Here is a 15756-nt window from a genome sequence, read left to right as displayed (position 1 = left end):
GGCAGTCTTCCTCATTGACCAAGATGGGTGCAGAGGGTAGTTCTCATCCCAGGCACCAAAAGCTAGAAAGATGACTAGACAGAGTCCCAGCATGCCAAAAGTTAGAAACATGAGTGGACAAGGGCTGAGACTGCCAAAAGATAGAATGATAATTGGATACGGAAAAGAAGCCTCCCTTCCCTATAAAAATTGAGGACTTGCCCTGGCCAGTTGCTCAGTAGGTTACAGTACCATCCCGAAACACCAAGGTTGTAGATTCAATATCGGGTAGGGCATAAACAGCAAGCAACTAATGAATGCATAATTAAGTGGAACAACAAATGAATGCTTTTCTCTCTCTCTCTCCTTTCCTCTCTCCTTCTCAAATCAAGCAATAAAAACAACAATAAAAACCAATGAGGACTTCAGCAGGAAAATGAGATGATCTTTGAGAAGGAATCCACCATTCTCCCAGGTCTGGTATCTGAACAAATCTCTTTCCTTTTGTACCAGCGCCTGACTCGTGATTCTGACATTTCTTGTTGCAGGCAGCCAAACCTGTGTTTGCTTTGTTCAATTACAAAAGGAACATCTTTTCTTTTCTTGTTTTTTTTATTTTTATTTTTTTTGTGCGTGTGTGACAGAGACAGAGAGGAATAGATAGGGAAAATCAGACAGAAAGGGAGATGAGAAGCATCAATTCTTCATTGAGCACCTTAGTTGTTCATTGACTGCTTTCTCATATGTGCCTTGACAAGGGGGCTACAGCTGAGTGGCCGCTTGCTCAAGCCAGTGACCTTGGGCTCAAGCCAGAGACCAGGGGGTCATGTTTATGATCTCACACTCAAGCTGGAGACCTCAGGGTTTTGAACCTGTGAACTCCACATCCAAGTCCCACACTCTGTCCACTGCACCACTGCCTGGTCAGGTTTTTCTTTTTTCTTTTCTTATCTTTTCTTCTTTTCTCTTTCCCTCCCTCTCTCTCTCCCTCCCTCCCTATTTTCCTATTTTTCTTTTCTTTTCTCTTTTCTTCTCTCTCTCTCTCTCTCTCTCTCTCGACTCCCACATGCACCCTGACTGGGATCCACCCAGCAACCCTATCTTGGGCTGATGCTTGCACTGAGATCAACTAAGGTATCCTCAGCACCTTGGCCACACTCGAACCAATCAAGCTGCTGGCTGCAGGAGGGGAAGAGGCAGAAAAGGGAGAGATGGCAGGGGAGAGAAGCAGATGGTCGCTTCTTCCGATGTTCTATCCATTGAGCCACCGGCCAGGGCCAAAACAACGTCTTTATATCCTTTTCTTCTGGCTGCCTTAAATTTTTCTGTTTCTCTAGTTTTGAATATTTTAGTTATGATTTCCTTTGATGCTGTTTTCTTCATGTTTTCTGTGTTTGGGGAGTTTGCCTTTTGGATCTGTAGGTTCTATAGTTTTTATTAAACTTGGAACATTTTCAGCCATTATTTTCTCAAATACAGTGTGGGACAAAAGTAGGTTTACAGTTGTGAGTACAACACAGAGTTAATAAAGCTATTGTAGTAATCAGAGCCTGCAAGTCTTTTTCCATACAAACAACTGTAAAGCTACCCCACCCTGTACATTCTAGGCACCCTTCCCTCCAGAGACACACACTACATGTTTATCAGAATGCTTGAACTATTTCTACAGTTCACTTTTGACCTGTTCATTTCAAATATTTTCCTCTCTCTGCTTATTTTGAACTATTTCTGCTGCAATGTCTTCAAATTTACTAATCTCTTCTCTGTAATGTGTAAACATATCCAGTATATTTTTCATCTCAGACATTGTCATTTTTCTTCTCTAGAAGTTTAATTTGGGAATTATTTTTATCTTTCAGGTGTCAAATTAACTGTCAAACGTATGGAATAGAGTTTAAATAACTTTTTTAATTCTCTTGTCCACTAATTCTATTATCTATTTTAGTTATGCACCAGTTTTGATGGATTGAAGGGTTTTTCTCATCACTATGGGTCCTATTTTTTAGCTTTTCTGCTGGCCTCGTAATTTTTGGTTGGATGTTAGATATCATTAATTTGACTTTGTTGAGTGTGGGATATTTTTATATTCTTATAAACATTCTTGAGCTTTTTCCTGAGATGCAGTTGAATTATTTGGAAAACAGTTTGTTCTGTCCAAGTCTTGCTTTTTAAGATTTGTTAGGCAAGTGTTGAGCAGTGTTTCACGTAGGGCTAATGACTCTCCCCTGCTAAGGCAGAACCCTCTGAGTACTACACCCAAGGCCCATGATTTATGAGGTTTTCCTGTCTTCCACATGGGAACAGGCGTTTTGTCTGAGTCCTGTGTGAGTGCTAAGAACCTTTTCCTCTAATCTTTTCAGGGTTTCTTTTTTTCCCCCCACACTGGGCTTGGGTAGTTTTCTCCTGTACAAACAATAATCAGTACTGTGCAAGACATATAGAAGGCCTCTGTGCCACAGTCTTCTCACTGGCAACCAACCGTCTGTGACCTCTGGTCTCCCAGACTCTCGGCTCCATCTCTTCAACTCGAGGAGTTTGCTGGGCGCCTCTTGGTTTGCTCCTCCCTGTGCCACAGCCTAGATCTCTTCCAGGCAACACACCAAGAAAACCACGTTTCATCTTATCTATTTCCTATCTCTGTCTTCCACTGCCTAGTGTCCAGTGTCATGAAACTGTTTTTATGTTTGTTTTGCTTATTTGTTTTGGTATATTTTGTCCAGATTTTTAATGATGGTAGGAGTATAAATACAGTTCCTGTTACTCTATATTGGCCAGAAGCAGAAATGAGGCAGACTTTTCCTTTAAAGAAAATAAGCTATCTGAAAAATTTAGGCCTATTTGTGATGAGATATTGTCTATTTGGATTTAAAGGTAAACAAAATACTGAGTGGCAATATTCTTTTTAAAGAAGATTAAGTATAAACCACTTTTCTCTAAACTTAGCAAAGCATTTGGCAATATTATTTATATTTCTTTGTTTTCCTGGTTACTTCAAAAGGCTTATTTATATTAAATTACCTTGTGTAATAACAAGCTTACCTAAAAAACACCCAGACCTTGTAAACCAAGATTGTCAGTCTGAGCATGTGATCACTACAGTGAAGTTTTCTAGCAGGAGGAGAGCAGAAGTTAAGATTACATTTACAGAGTTTGCAGCTTCTGTATCCTGTGAGCTTTGTTTGGCATTGAGGATAACACAAACGAGTGAAAGACTTTATTTTCTGCATTCAAAGAACTTGAAATCTTACAAAGTAAAAACAGAAATCTTATTCCTTAAGAAAAAACAATATACATGTGGTCAACAAATATCACCTCCAAAATATGAAGTAGTAAAATCATTATTTTAAAATTTTACAAAGCTAAACATAAAACTTGAAGGTACATGATTTTCCACTTAATAAAAACAAAATGTCTTCTATGAGGAAATGGTATATGTTATAATGATGTCCAGGCTTAATGGTGATACTTGAATTTCTTCAGGGACAATTTAATTTGTTTAACATCTAAAAAGTTCTATATTTCAGACTGAAAGCAATGTATTTGATAGCTGTTTCAGGAGAAAAAAAAAGAAAGAAAAAGAAATTTAAAAATAAATTTGATTATTAAACATATTCATTATCTTTTTTGGTAAGTAACTTTTTTTTTTATATTACAAAAATAAATAGTACAGACAAGTTTACCTTTGAGAATAAAAGTACAGCAACAACATTAAACTCTCAAATTACAATGTAAAACTCTTGGCTACACATTAGCATCAATTGCTGTTTTGGATCTCACTTCTAGAGATTTTGATTTAACACATCTGGAATGAGGCTTGGGTATCTGGGACTTTTAACCCTTGCTAGGGTTTCTAAAGTGCATCCCAACTTTGAGAACCAACTCTAAGTGTGGAACATTAAGTTTCACAGATTTATTTACTAATTATCTATACTGCAGGAACCAAGTAATTTGCATAGCTATACTGTACTCTTTCCCAGCAAATGGCTTTAGCCAACCAGCACTGTGTAAATTCTTCCACACAGATAAAAACACACACACACACACACACACACACACACACACATATATATACTACCTTTCAATTTTGAGAAGGAAATACAATAATTTATCTTGTTGCCAGGAGACACCATATTCTTCTATGTTTCTTTAAGACATTTTTGTTATTATTAAAGGCAGTAATTTATTTTAAAAAATCAATAGATCTATAAGGTTTATTGGCTTATTAGCTGAAATCTCAAAATATTTTTTCATATACTTCTCAATAATTTATAAGCTAAACACCAACCTCTTCATAATTGACTGTTACCATTAACTATGTTTTCAAAGAAGGGAAAACATATATTTAATTAAAATATTATCAAATAGTGTAGAACTGTGAATATACCTCGAACAATGCATTTCAGTTGGGTGAAGACAGGTTTCCCTGAGATGTCAGTATCTCTGTTTTGGGGTGGATAGCAACCCAAGCTCATTTATAGCATTTTATGCGTCCCACATGCCTCAGGGCAATGTTACTACAAAGAGAAAGTTCTTCCTCTCAGAGTGTTGGTCATTAGAGGATCCCTAACAACAACATGGCAGTTTAAAGCTGCTGAAAGAATGTTGTCTTTTTTGAAGTTGTCATAGGCTTCAGAACCTGACCCATCACTTATTTGCTATATGATTCTGGGCAAATTACTTCTCTAAAACTCATTATCTATAATATGGGGACAGTAATGTGTACTAGCTTAGGCTAGTCTATAATAAGCATTCATTCACATCCAACATGAAACACTATGATTATCAACTTTTACTGGAAAAAGAGTGGTCAATTTTATTTATCATCTCATGGTATAATGGCTGGGAAGTTTTCTGGCTCACACACATTATGCCACAGATGTGGAAACTGAAACACAAGGGCAAATGGCCCACCAAACGGCACACCAGTGACAAGTAGAGTCCAAAATGAAACACAATTTTTATGACTGCTACTGAGTTAGTCTTGCTATCATAACATTTTGGCAGTTCTTTTTCTTAATTCTTTTTTTTCTTTTTTAGAGATGAAAAATCATAATGATAATGTATGTTTATACAAATTCCTTTAAATCTGCTTAAATAGTTATATAGCATTATTAGAGAAAACAAGGAAAAGTGGTTTTTGAAAAAAAATTAAAAATATTTTGAAAAATAACAGGAAGCTATAATAAAATTCAAATACACACAAAATCAAATGTAAATCAAACTGTCATAACCAAACATAAGGAGACATAATTACTAAATGTAATGTGGTATCCCAGATGGGATTTTGGAACAGAAAAAAAAAGGACATTAGGAAAAATCTGATAAAATCTGAAGAAAATATAAACTGTGGTTAATAATAATATATCCATAATGGTTCATCAATTATAACAATAGCACCATACTATTGTTTAGGGATAACTGGATGTGGGGTATTAGGGACTCTCTATCCTATTTTTACAATTATCCCGAAAATATAAAACATAAAATAAAAAAAAATATTTAAAAATATAAATCATGTTCCTCCATCAATAGAAAGAAAAATTTATAAATACTATTTATCTCTAAATGTTCCTTAGCTTTAAATTCAGAGGGTAAAAACTAAGTCAAGCGATTGTGATGTGGAACAAAAGGATTGAATTTTATAATGCAAAAAATAATAATTCACAAATATTAAGAAGAAATGAACCAATCAACTAACCAAATGGCAACAGTCCTAAATCCTTTGATACATACCCTAAATCCTGTTGTACATGAAAGCTTTTACCAATATTTACGCCATCTGGGCATTAGATGGCGTTCATGCTCATTTTATTGAGTAGGTTGCTCTTTAATATCAGCAATTGATTCAAGATGTGTATGAAAGATCTGGCCCACTATTAATTTTATGGGTAAATTGTGAAACCAAAGTTAACCCCCATAGTAAGGTTTAAGTAAACCTTGAATTTGGTGGTAAATTTTTAACAATGAACAAAACTTGAAATTAAGAAATCATTAAGTAGGATTCATAAATACCAAGGAGTTCAATGGTAGTTTCAAAGCATACACAGATCCCTTGAATTTGTGTGTGTATTTTGTATTCACAGTGTTTATCAGCTTTTCAAAAGTCCATGGATTTCCCAATATTTTTAGAAGCATTACTTTAATATCTCTTTCAGTTTCAAATCATTTGTTTTTTCAACATCTACCACTAAATTTTGATTTCAGTACATATTCTTAAAAATTATTCACTGGCTTACGGTTCCGGAGCCCGGACAGGCTGGAGTGATATCGCGAGAGGCGGGAAAGGGCGCAGAGTTTGAAAGATGGCGGACGACGTGGACCAGCAACAAACTACCAACACCGTAGAAGAGCCCTTGGATCTTATCAGGCTCAGCCTGGATGAGCGAATTTATGTGAAAATGAGAAATGACAGAGAGCTTCGAGGTAGATTACATGCTTATGATCAACACTTAAATATGATATTGGGAGATGTGGAAGAAACTGTGACTACTATAGAAATTGATGAAGAAACATATGAAGAAATATATAAATCAACAAAAAGGAATATTCCAATGCTCTTTGTCCGGGGAGATGGTGTTGTGCTAGTTGCCCCTCCATTGAGAGTTGGCTGAAACCAAGAATTTATCCTGTATGGAGATTTGGAGACTTTGTATGATTATGTCTTTAAATGTAGAAGATATTCCACAGAGAAATCTGCATAAATTTTGATATTACGAAATAACTAAGGATTCTTCCACTCCTGAAATGTGTTGATTTGCACATAACTCACAGATTCTTAAGCCAAACGGCACTTTTATTTTTCTTTAATCCTTGCAATAAATATGACCACCAAGATGCAGCCCTCTTTTTTTAGGAGTTGATTTGCTTTTTTTTTTTCATATGATTTCTGATTTTTAAAATTTAAATTAAATTTGATATTTCCTTTTGAAAAAAAAAAAATTATTCACTGCATGACTATATAAATTGATCCAAAGAATAAAAGGAAATTCTATGGGAGCTCAAAAATCACCCTTTCCTTCTTCTAAATCAGGGGTCAGGAACCTTTTTGGCTGAGAGAGCCATGAATGCCACATATTTTAAAATGTAATTCCATGAGAACCATACAATGACTGTGTACGTTATGCATTATCCAATAAAAATTTGGTGTTGTCCTGGAGGACAGCTATGATTGGCTCCAGCCTCCCGCAACCATGAACATGAGCGGTAGAAAATGAATGGAATATAATACATGAGAATGTTTTATACATTTAATGCTTTTGTTTTTGTTTTTTATTAAAGAGTTGTCTAGCCTGGCCTGTGGTGGCGCAGTAGATAAACCTTCAGCCTGGAATGCCAAGGTTGCCAGTTCGAAACCCTGGGCTTCCCTGGTCGGGGCACATACTGCAAGCAAGCAATGAACAACTAGCCTGAAACAACTATGAGTTGTTACTTCCCATTCCATGCTCCCCTTTCTCTCCTGTCTCTGTAAAATCAATAAAGTATTAAAAAAAAAAGAGTTGTCTACAAGCCAGATGCAGCCATCAAAAGAGCCACATCTGGCTTGCGAACCATAGGTTCCTGACCCCTGTTCTAAATACTTGCAACACTATACATTTACCATTCAAATCATTAGCTGCTCATTCATGTTTGTATCCCTTATCAATATTTGCAAATTAAGAAAGGCTCCTTGTAAATGAGTAATTTTGAATTAATATTTTATACCCAATCTTACTTCTGCTTATCACATTAGTTCAATAAATAATAAAGTAATGACATCCCAGACCTCAAAAAATTATATCTTTAGATACTCCCAAATTTGGCTAACTTAGATGAAACTAGTTCATGGCTGCAAAAAATAAAAAGTTAAGTCACTGGAACTAAAATCACTCCTCAAAGCTTAAAATTGTTTTTTCTGTTTCAGTCCAGCTGTGACACTTTTCTTTTGATGGTGTTCTCTAGTACAAAATAAAAGAATAATAGCTTCTCATGAATCGATGACTCCAGGATTAGAATAAGTCATCTGATGTAACTAAGGTGCTACTTTTAATCAGGGCTGTGAGAACAATGTTAAGTTTGAAATTGAAGGTTTTGTAGTATTTATTTGTAATTACCATGCTACTGATCCTATCCATGCAAACTAAAGATAAAAAAGTAGGAAACTTTCTTCTTCTAAAAGATAACTTGATAAATGAAGAACCTATCCAAGTAGTCATCAAAGCCCAATTCTGTATGTGTTCCACACAATGTCAGTTTTAAGGAATTTTTTAGCACACAAAATGCCTACTGTGAAATGAATGTATACTCATTTATTTTGTTCTGACCCCATTCCCCTGACATATATATTTCAGAATAAGAAATCTGTAGTTTTAACCAAACCAATTTATTAAAAATAAAGTTGTGATTTTAGTTTGTGTTTATTAATGTACAACTTTATAAAACTATTAAAATATATACCATTATTTTGATATATTTTATTATGGTACCAAGACAACTGTGGATTCCTAAACACAATGATCTGATTTACTCCCCTGAGTCTTTTTGTTGCTGTGTATCTGCTTCAACTGCCTTCTACCACTTTTCTGGGGTAATTCTCATCATTGTCATAGACCCAGCTTAGCCATCATCTCTGATCCATACCTGCGCACAAGTTGTTCTCTCTGCTTTCCTCAATCATTTTTTAAAATTTTTATTTTCAATGTATATTTTTCCAAAATGAGAAGCAGGAGGGAGGCAGAGAGACAGACTCCTGCATATGCTCCCCCCTCATCTGGCATGCCCACCAGGGGGCAATGCTCAGCCCCTCTAGGATGTTGCTCCACTGCAATCGGAGCCATTGTAGCACCTTAGGTGGAGGCCATGGAGCTGTCCTCAGTGCCCAGGCCAACTTTGCTCCAATGGAGCCATGGCTGTAGTAGGGGAAGAGAGAGATAGAAGGAAAGGAGAGAGAGAGAGGGGTGGAGAAGCAGATGGGTGCTTCTCTTATGTGCCCTGGCCAAGAATCGAACCTGGGACTTCCACACACTGGGCCAATGCTGTACCACTGAGCCAACTGGCTAAGGCTTTTCCTCAATTCCTGATCTGCCCTTATAGCTCTCATCTTTTCGATCACCGCTTAGAAGTCCTTTTCTTCAGGAAGTCTTTCTTCAGGAAGTTTGGTGTCCCTGGTATGAACTGTATTCACTTCTAACAGTTAGACTTTATTTTAATCCTTCTGTCATTATCTGTCTCCTCTGCTTGCTGCTAAACTCTGTGAAAACCTGGATTGAATCTATACTGTTCACAAAAATTAGGGGATATTTCAAAATGGATATGAAGCTATAAAATATCCTCTAATTTTTGTGAGCAGTCTATTTCACTGGTATAGCTGCAGCCCCCACCAGAACCTTCCTGAACACAGTATTAACTTGATAAATATCAAAGTAAAATGTGAATGTGAACTGCTTCTTGAAAAACCTCAGAATATAAACTAACATTCATTTAAATTAGATTTCTGAAATGTATTTTGTTTTTTTAACTGTTCTTCTTCATAAAAGGACTAGTCTAAAAAGATAACTTTAAGTTAAGAATAACTTTTCAGAAATTTGCCTAAGGTGTGCCTCCATTCCCTTTCACTCTACTGAGTTAGAAATAACCACATGAACAAACAAAACAAGCCAGGTCAGGTTAGGTATGTAGTGTCTCCGAGCAATGACACCTACCAGGGAACTACCTAAAAGCTGCCTGTGACAGCTGTATACCAGGAGCCAAGGACACAGCAAAATGTGGCCAATATCTACCTTTATATTGACACTACCCACTAAAATGTCTAACTATGATATCTATTTTAGTGGTGTATGTAGGAGAACATCTATATCCTACAATTACCAAAATTACACCAAATACTTCCATTTTTAACATATATTTAAAAAAATTATTTCCAATAGGTAAAGGTATAATCAAAACAAAAATCCAGTCATGGTAAAAGATTATTGTTTTAGTATAAATAAAGTAACACATTTCAATTTCCAACTACTTCCTGTCATACTGTTAATAAAGAGTATGTTCTCATGGAAAGGAGGTAAAAGTGTTTCAAAGTACTTTGAACCAAATATTGGAAATAGTTAAGATAACAATTTATTTGAGGATCTCAAAAGGTAGCTGGTGACAGACATCGGCCCTTTTACATCAGTGCCTGAACCTGCAGTGACTATCACAGTGACAGCACTGCACGTTAGCTCCTTACACCAGTTCAGTTTCATCTGCTTTTTATATAGCCGCACATGGACTGGGCAGCACTTTCAGGGGAAAACACCAAATGAAAGTAAATCTTACCCAGTATAATTCCCCCTTTTTTCCTAATAGGTAGACAAAAGCAGACCACGGATTTCATCCATCATAAGGACGTTAGAAGTGATTCTGAAAGCCACCCAGAGTCTGAGAATCAGTCATGTCTATCTTGTTTGTTTTGATAGCCTTGCCTCTTTTCACAGTGCCTGGCATGCAAACAGGAAACTGGTAAATATACTATGTGTATTAGGTAAACAAGCAAAAGTTAAGTATGCATTTGCAAAATATATTTCTGATTCAGAATAATAATATGGGTTACAGGGTGAAGAATGGCTTTAGATTTATGGCTTAGCAAGAAATGCCACAAGGAAAAAGTTCTTAGTGAAATTCGAGTGGCAATGCTGAGGGAAAAGAGAAGGCTTATCGGAGAGGTATGTAGGTGGTACATTGACAGGACTTGGTAATTTACCAGATGTAAAGGATTAAAGAAGGGAGTTAGTTACAAAGGAGGATGCCCAGAGCTCTGGATAAATGTGTTGGATGTCATGGATTGAAATAAGGGTAAAAGGAGGAAAAAGTAAGTTCTTTTTGGATAAGGATGATAATGGTGGGAGATTATGAGTTGGAATTATTATTAATTCTGAATGGAGAAGTTAAATATGAGTTAAATTTGAGTTGGGAGATGTCAGCTTTGAAATGGTTCTAGAAGCTATGGCAGCGGCATACGGAAAATAAAAGAGCTGAGTAAATACTTTTGAGAATTTAAAAAACAGAAAATAAAGACAAGGATCTAATTCTGAAATTTTAGAGTAGACAGGTAAGGGTTGAAGGTTATATCAAAATGCAAGGACAAAATTAGGAGGTAAGAGATACATGAGAAGTCAAGTGATTAAGGTTAAGGCAATGAAAATAAAAAGACCTTAATAGCACAGCAAACATTTTAGAACAAGGGTTAGTGCCTTAGCAGAGCCTGCCAAAGGTCTGGAGGAAGAAGAAAGCAGGTTAGAAGGATATCCATGTTATGATGAGAGAAGAATCAGGGGCCCATCCTGAGATGGGAGAATAAATTCAAGGGATATCTTGAAAGATGCAGCCCATCTTGAAAGTTTCCCTTCTCAGAATCCCATAGACCAAGCTCACTGAATCTGGCAAACAGAATCTAGCTACTGGCATCTTTCCACATCTACAAGATGAGAACATGGATTGGATGACAGGCGCATCTCAGTTAGATGACTTTAGTCTCTTGATCTTGGAAGGAAACCACAGACATTCTTAATTTCTTAAGCTTCTGAAGAATTTTAAGTCTACTAAACACAGGGGGCTAAGGTCACATTTTTAAATTGTTCCTTTGCCCTTAGTTATTCTAAAAGAATTTAACAAGAAGAAAAGAACCTTATGGAGAAAATACCTCAGATTTATTAAAAAGAAAACCAACTTGTGTTCAGAAACTAGATTTTGTAAACTGAAATCACTTAAGTGTCCTGCTGATTCCGCCTCTTAAATCTCTAATGGCTTCTCTTCTCCATTCCTATTATCTATACTTTTAGCAAGGGCTCTCTTCTTACCTAGACTATCACACTAATCTAACTTGTCTGCCTGTCTCTAGCCTAGTTCTTCCCCAATCTTCCAGTACATAGCTGCCAGATGGTGCTTTCTAAAACATTCTAACACATTCTTCTGAATAGATTTCTTTCCCCAATTAGAATCTCTCAATGACTCCTAACTTCCCGCTGAACACCCAGACTCCTCTGCAAGGAATTCATAATTCTTAACGGCTGGCTCCTTGCCAATGTTGCATCTCATCTGACATTCCTCCTGCCTATATAATTTTTGCTCTTAAAACACCATGTGCCTTGCTGTTTTCTAAATTCACTGAACATTTTCACACTTCTGGGCTTTTGTAGATGCTATTTCTTTTGTGTATACTGTCCTTACCTTAATTACTTGACAAATTCTTACTCAAGCTATTAACTTTCAATACTCACTTCATATTCTCCCTTAATATAAAGCCTTCTCTACCTCGTTGCTAGCTTGTTTTCTTGTACATTCCTCTAGTTTAGTATGCATGAATAATGGTAGACTCTTGAATTTCTACTGAAGAGACCAAGAGGACCCCCCCTTTGGAAATTCAAACAAATCTTTGGAACCCTAAATCACAATGCCACAGCATCAAATAATTTCTCCTAAAAACTGTCTATCTAAGAACGGCCCTATCACAAGCTGTATGGATGTTCGGATAGTGAACATCCATCCTCGCTCACTGAGTAGTCCCTATCCAAACCTTGCAGCATGGAGAATTTCAATGTATGTCTAGGTAAAAATATTACTTACTCTATTATTATAACTACTCTGAGTTCACTTGTGAATAGTTGAAATCAAGGATGTAAATTTTATAAATACCAAGAATCAATATCATGGCACTTACTTGTTTATACATTTCCTACCCCGTCTAAATCTACATTCCCCAAGAGGAGGGACTGTGTTTATTTACCTTTGTGTGAGAACAGCAGATGCTCAATAAATTTCTAATGAATAAACAAACCAGATATCTGAAATTCAATTGCAATGTTTAAACAATCACAAATGCTATTATCTTTTCCCTTGCTTTTGAGAATGAGAATGTGATATCTTATTTATAAAAGTATGATTGCTAGAGAAAAGATTTATTTCATTCAATTTTGATATATTGCACTTGTTCATTCATACAGCAGATACTTGTTGAGTTCTCAAAATACGCTATCCATTTTTTCTATGTGTTGAGGATACAGGAATAAATACAATTGATGAAGTCTCTGCTTTTATGGTGGTTACATTCTAATGGAGACAATAAGCAAATAGATAAAAATCCCATATCGCCACAAATTCATATTTTAAAAAAATGTCTGTTCTTTTTAAAACTTAAGAAGGAGTTAGACATGGGGCCTGGGGCCAGGAATGGGGTGCTGGTGTCTCTGCTGCCACCACAGAGAACAAACCCTGAACTTCGCAATGTCAGATTCTGGCAAATTTTCAAGCCCTTGTATTGTTCCTGACTGGTTTGTATAAAAAGCATTGCCAATTGAATGACTAAAATAATTTTTCATTTATGTGGGCTGGGTGTTATTTTGCAAATGAGAAACTGCCGACAAATTGCGAGGCATATTTGAAAAGATCTTACTCTTGTCACAGGCATCAGGCCTTAGCTGAGAAAACAAAAGGGAAGCAAAAAATACAGCTATTTAGTGGAAACCGTTCTTTAGAAGTTCAGTCAAATTTAATTAGAGACCATTTTCTGCAATAACTACAGTCAGCATATTATTATAAAGTCAGCAGAGAAAATGACAAAACATCTTATATATATTTGGCAAATTTAGAAAATGTCATATCTTGCCAGGGTCATCATAATTAATTATAGCGGCTAGGAGGACTGAAAATATGTTGAGACTTTCTCGCAACTATTCTTCGGAAACATTCCCCTGTATGTGTTTTTCAAGATTCAGCTTAGGGAACATCTTTTATCAGTTTTGGTTTTTTTCCGAACCCTTTTCTCAAGGCATTTAGTTTATTCTTCTTTAATTGCCACCCTACTCTACATATACTTCAACAAGTTCATTGATCACATTGTACTTTATCTTTAACATACCTGTGTCCTATTCTAGATTGTAATCTTCTTGTGTCTGTGTATATCTTTAATCCCCAGAAGTTATCTTTTTTTGATTGGCTAGAATTAATAAATAATTATATTTTATTTTCTATAATGGCCTAACCAAGCATACTATTCTAAAATGATAAGAAAAATAACCCCTTAAGTGGCTAAACAACTTACTATAATTAAGATGGTATATTTTTATATTTATATTTTTCAATTTTATGTAAAGTTAGTTTTGAAACACATTATCTATTTTTATTGAATTTGTTCAAAATGACAAAATGGAATATTTAATGGATAATAAGCCTATTATAAGCAATTTAAATATCAAATATTATCATTGCCTTTCATACTGACAAAAATATATTTAAATGTTGAAGAAGAGGGAGGAGAAGATGAAGAAGGGTGAAGGAAGAGAAAGGGAAGAAGAAGCAGAAGCAGCAGCATAATTATTATTTCTTTGAAGAAAAAGAAAAAATGTTATCTCTAACAATGGAATGTTGAATGGGGTTTGATATAGTGGAAAAAAATTATTGGCCCTGGCCGGTTGGCTCAGCGGTAGCGCGTCAGCCTGGTGTATAGGAGTCCCGAGTTCGATTCCCGGCCAGGGCACACAGGAGAAGCGCCCATCTGCTTCTCCACCCCTCCCCCTCTCCTTCCTCTCTGTCTATCTCTTCCCCTCCCACAGCTGAGGCTCCACTGGAGCAAAGATGGCCCGGGTGCTGGGGATGGCTCTGGAGAAAGTAACATATGAATGAAAAATTCAGATTTGGAATAATTGCAGACAATTATCATCTAAGATTATTTGTTAAACTTTCTTATCACTTTTTAAAATATTTATTTCCTAGGAAATTAACTTATAGGCTACCAAACATATTTCTCTGATCAAGCTTGCCAAAAGTACTTGTTTCCTAAATCAGTGTTTATAAACTGCTGATTGTTATCTTCCAGTGATTTTTAAGGTTAAGTGTGTCTTATTAATCTTTTGTTTTCATTAAATGTACCTTTCACACACACAAACATATTATGTGTACTCTGGGTCATGACATAAAATGTTTTTAATATGAGCCATAGTAAAAAATTTGAAAGCCATCATTTTAAGGAGCATAAAAGAGTTAACTATATTTAACAGAAATATTCAGAGTCTTAGGCAAGTTTAATGGTATAAATGAACGAATTGAATGTGTGTCATACATTGACAGAGGACTATAAGCAATATTTCCTCAGGAAGTTAACTCTCCAGTCACCATTCTCTTTCTACTGTACTTTAGAGTCTCACCATTACTACCATTTCCCCAGTTTTATTGAGATATAATTGACATACATCATTATGTAAGTTTAAGATGTACAATATGTTCTTACGATACAGTCATAAACTGCAAAATGATTGTCACCGTAGTATTAGTTACCACCTCCACCCCATCACACAGCTATCATCTCTTTTTCTGTGGTGAGAACACTCAAGATCGAAACTCTTAGCAACCTTCAAGTATACGACACAGTATTATCAGCTATAATCATCATGCTATACATTCATTCTCCAAAGTTGTTCATCTTAAAACTGAAAGTATTATCCTTTGAAAAATATTTCACCGTTCCCATTAGTACTTCTTTCAGACTAAAAAAAGGGAGAAGAGTTTTGAAGTCTAGTTTATGATATTAGCTACCTGGTAGACTGAAGCTGCAGAGTGACTGGCTCTGAGGGAACAGAAGATACAGAGCATTCACAATGAGAGCAGCAACTGAGAGGAGGGGGCCTACCCAGTGGAACTCACCGGGAAAGGGAAGGAGCTTAGACAGGAAACATGGTCTTCAACAGCCAAGAAAGAGTGAGAATGTTGGGCCAAGAAATGAACAAACTTGGTAATGAGATGCCCAAACTCCATTACCAGAGGAAATCAGGG

At 36.0% G+C, this 15756-nt stretch overlaps 2 protein-coding genes across 2 annotated transcripts in view; one reads left to right on the top strand and one right to left on the bottom strand.

Moving 5' to 3' along the window:
• The window catches only part of GUCY1A2 (guanylate cyclase 1 soluble subunit alpha 2), a 323767-nt gene that overhangs the window by 37869 nt on the left and 270142 nt on the right, over positions 1 to 15756 (bottom strand). The gene's annotated exons all lie outside the window — the stretch shown is intronic.
• On the top strand, positions 6237 to 6882 carry LOC136320483 (U6 snRNA-associated Sm-like protein LSm3). Its single transcript, XM_066253655.1, has one exon. It carries the CDS (start codon positions 6282 to 6284, stop codon positions 6588 to 6590), a length of 309 nt encoding a protein of 102 aa, XP_066109752.1. The 5' UTR covers positions 6237 to 6281; the 3' UTR covers positions 6591 to 6882.

Source organism: Saccopteryx bilineata, chromosome 1, assembly GCF_036850765.1.
Source record: "Saccopteryx bilineata isolate mSacBil1 chromosome 1, mSacBil1_pri_phased_curated, whole genome shotgun sequence".
In the NCBI taxonomy this organism is placed as follows: domain Eukaryota; kingdom Metazoa; phylum Chordata; class Mammalia; order Chiroptera; family Emballonuridae; genus Saccopteryx; species Saccopteryx bilineata.
Note: the sequence above shows the minus strand (reverse complement) of the source record. Positions and strands in the feature narration are given on the sequence as shown.

Excerpts from the sequence above, each read along its gene's own strand:
- LOC136320483 (XM_066253655.1), top strand. The coding sequence starts at position 6,282 with ATGGCGGACGACGTGGACCAGCAACAAACTACCAACACCGTAGAAGAG.